Source organism: Anarrhichthys ocellatus, unplaced genomic scaffold (genome assembly GCF_004355925.1).
Source record: "Anarrhichthys ocellatus isolate YVR2014 unplaced genomic scaffold, GSC_Weel_1.0 scaffold70, whole genome shotgun sequence".
NCBI lineage: Eukaryota > Metazoa > Chordata > Actinopteri > Perciformes > Anarhichadidae > Anarrhichthys > Anarrhichthys ocellatus.
Window position 1 is genome coordinate 1,430,856 of NW_022280100.1, and position 1,912 is coordinate 1,432,767.

General features: G+C 49.8%; 1 protein-coding gene across 3 annotated transcripts in view; it reads right to left on the reverse strand.

Annotated features, from left to right (window-relative positions):
- pcdh10b (protocadherin 10b) overlaps positions 1-1,912 on the reverse strand; it is a 19,775-nt gene that overhangs the window by 3,573 nt on the left and 14,290 nt on the right. For 2 of the 3 annotated variants that reach the window (XM_031873259.1, XM_031873258.1), the window contains exon 4: positions 527-684. In XM_031873259.1, the coding sequence (XP_031729119.1) occupies positions 527-684 (158 nt within the window). Of the gene's footprint in view, positions 1-309; positions 685-1,912 lie in introns of all 3 variants that reach the window. The other variant, XM_031873257.1, reaches the window with a different exon arrangement.

Consider the following 1,912-nt stretch of genomic DNA (forward strand, 5'->3'; position numbering starts at 1 on the left):
GTGTGTGTGTGTGTGTGTGTGTGTGTGTGTGTGTGTGTGTGTGTGTGTGTGAGAATGAATGGAAACGGTAGGTGAGGGAAGATAAGATCATCACAGTGGGAGATAATGGAGATGCCTGCGATAGAGGGAAGAGTTAGTTAAACAGTCTGACAGGAGGGCTCGGAGAACAGGGGTCAGACCTGAAATTAATTTTCTCGCTTCCTTCTGCCAGCCAGTCCGGGGGGGAGGGGGGGATTTTTTCGCCTAACTCGATCAGCGGTTCAGAGAAGCGGGACGGGCGCTTAGGCCGCAGCAAAACACAATACTCACTTAAATAAGCCGGGTTATAAGGTGCTCGGGTAATGGGTGGAAATGCATCCAACTCTTCCCTCTCTAGGGAGCCCTGCTGGTGGCTGAGGTGATGGTTTTTGAGGAGGTGGTGGTGCTGGTGGTTTTGGTGGAGGTGGAGATGTTGGTGACTGACAGGCGTCTCTTTGCCGAAGGTGGAGAATGACCTATCAGCCGTTTGCTCGGGGGTTTCAAATACCTCTGTGTCCGGGACCGAGTCCATGCCGGGCACGTGGAGGTTGCTGCGGTAGTCCGGGCCCTGGCGCCCATCGGAGGCCACGAAGCTGGGCATCCAGCAGCGGTCGGAGTGGCCCAGGGCCTTGCACTCCTCCGTGCAGTTAGAGAAGAGATCGGCGCCTGTAGGCGGAGGGGAGGGGGGTTTAGGTCTTGAGCGTTTCTTGAACAAGCAAGACAAACGGGAACCATGAGGCCCGTGCACGCACACTTGCACACAAACGCACGCAACACCACCCGACGTATTTCTGCTACTCTCTCGCAATATGTATTTATGCATATTCCTCATGTCATATTCCCTTTCACCGTCGTTAGGATCAAAGACCCTCGGCTCAGATGAAACCTCTGGGAGAGCAACAGAGAGCGATCCCTCTCCCAGGATTTACATCCAACACAGAAACAACAGGAACACACAGTCAGAGTCCTGATGACGAGAGGGGTGAGTCGTCAACACAGTCATCGGCATCGGTTACTAAAAAAAGACCTTCGAGGTGTTTACATTGCTAAAGCAGATTATAACACATCATTAAACTGATGACATGATATGTTTTAATCAAGGAAAATACAATCTTATTTCCTAATCATTTGAAAGAATACAACGTAAATGACTATAACGAAGTAAAAGGATAACATTTATAATATTTGATGGTTTACTGACTTCAGAGCATTGAAATCATTTTTGGGATGGTGGCAGAAAAAAGCAGAGCCTTGTAGAGCAGCTGTAAGAACAAGGGGATGTGTATCAACACGGATCATCAACGATCGACATTCAGTATCGGTGGAAAAAAACGTGACCAGGGATCTCTAAGTTTGCTCCCCTTTCGTTTGTGCTGATCCGATCTGTGAGTTCTATGATCCGCTGCACTATTAAAGTCATGGCTGCACCGCTGCTGTCATGGTAACGTAACACTGCATCTTGCGTCATCTGACGTTGATATTTGGTCCTTTTCGTGTTCCCTGTTTACTTTAGCGACCACGTGTGAGTGGGGAAATGGCTTTAACGTTACAGACTGTTGTTACAGTCGCCCACCTAAAGCGCCGTTAGCCGCCATGTTGAGAGCTCAGAATTCTGTATCGAGAAGTGTTAAGTAAAAAGTACGTAAGGATACTGCCCTCCTGTCTCCTGTGGGTGTGTGTGTGTGTGTGTGGGTGTGTGTGTGTGTGGGTGCGTGCGGTCTCATCATCTAATCAACTGCTGCAGTATCAACCCTGGCTTTCCTCCCAGTCGAGGCCGTATCGTTCTGTCTACTACTGTAGCAGCTGAGTTCTCTCAGGCCGTAGAAGTGATTTTTTATATTGTGTGTGGGTGTGTGTGTGTGTGTGTGTGGGGGGGGGGGGGGGGGGGGGGGGG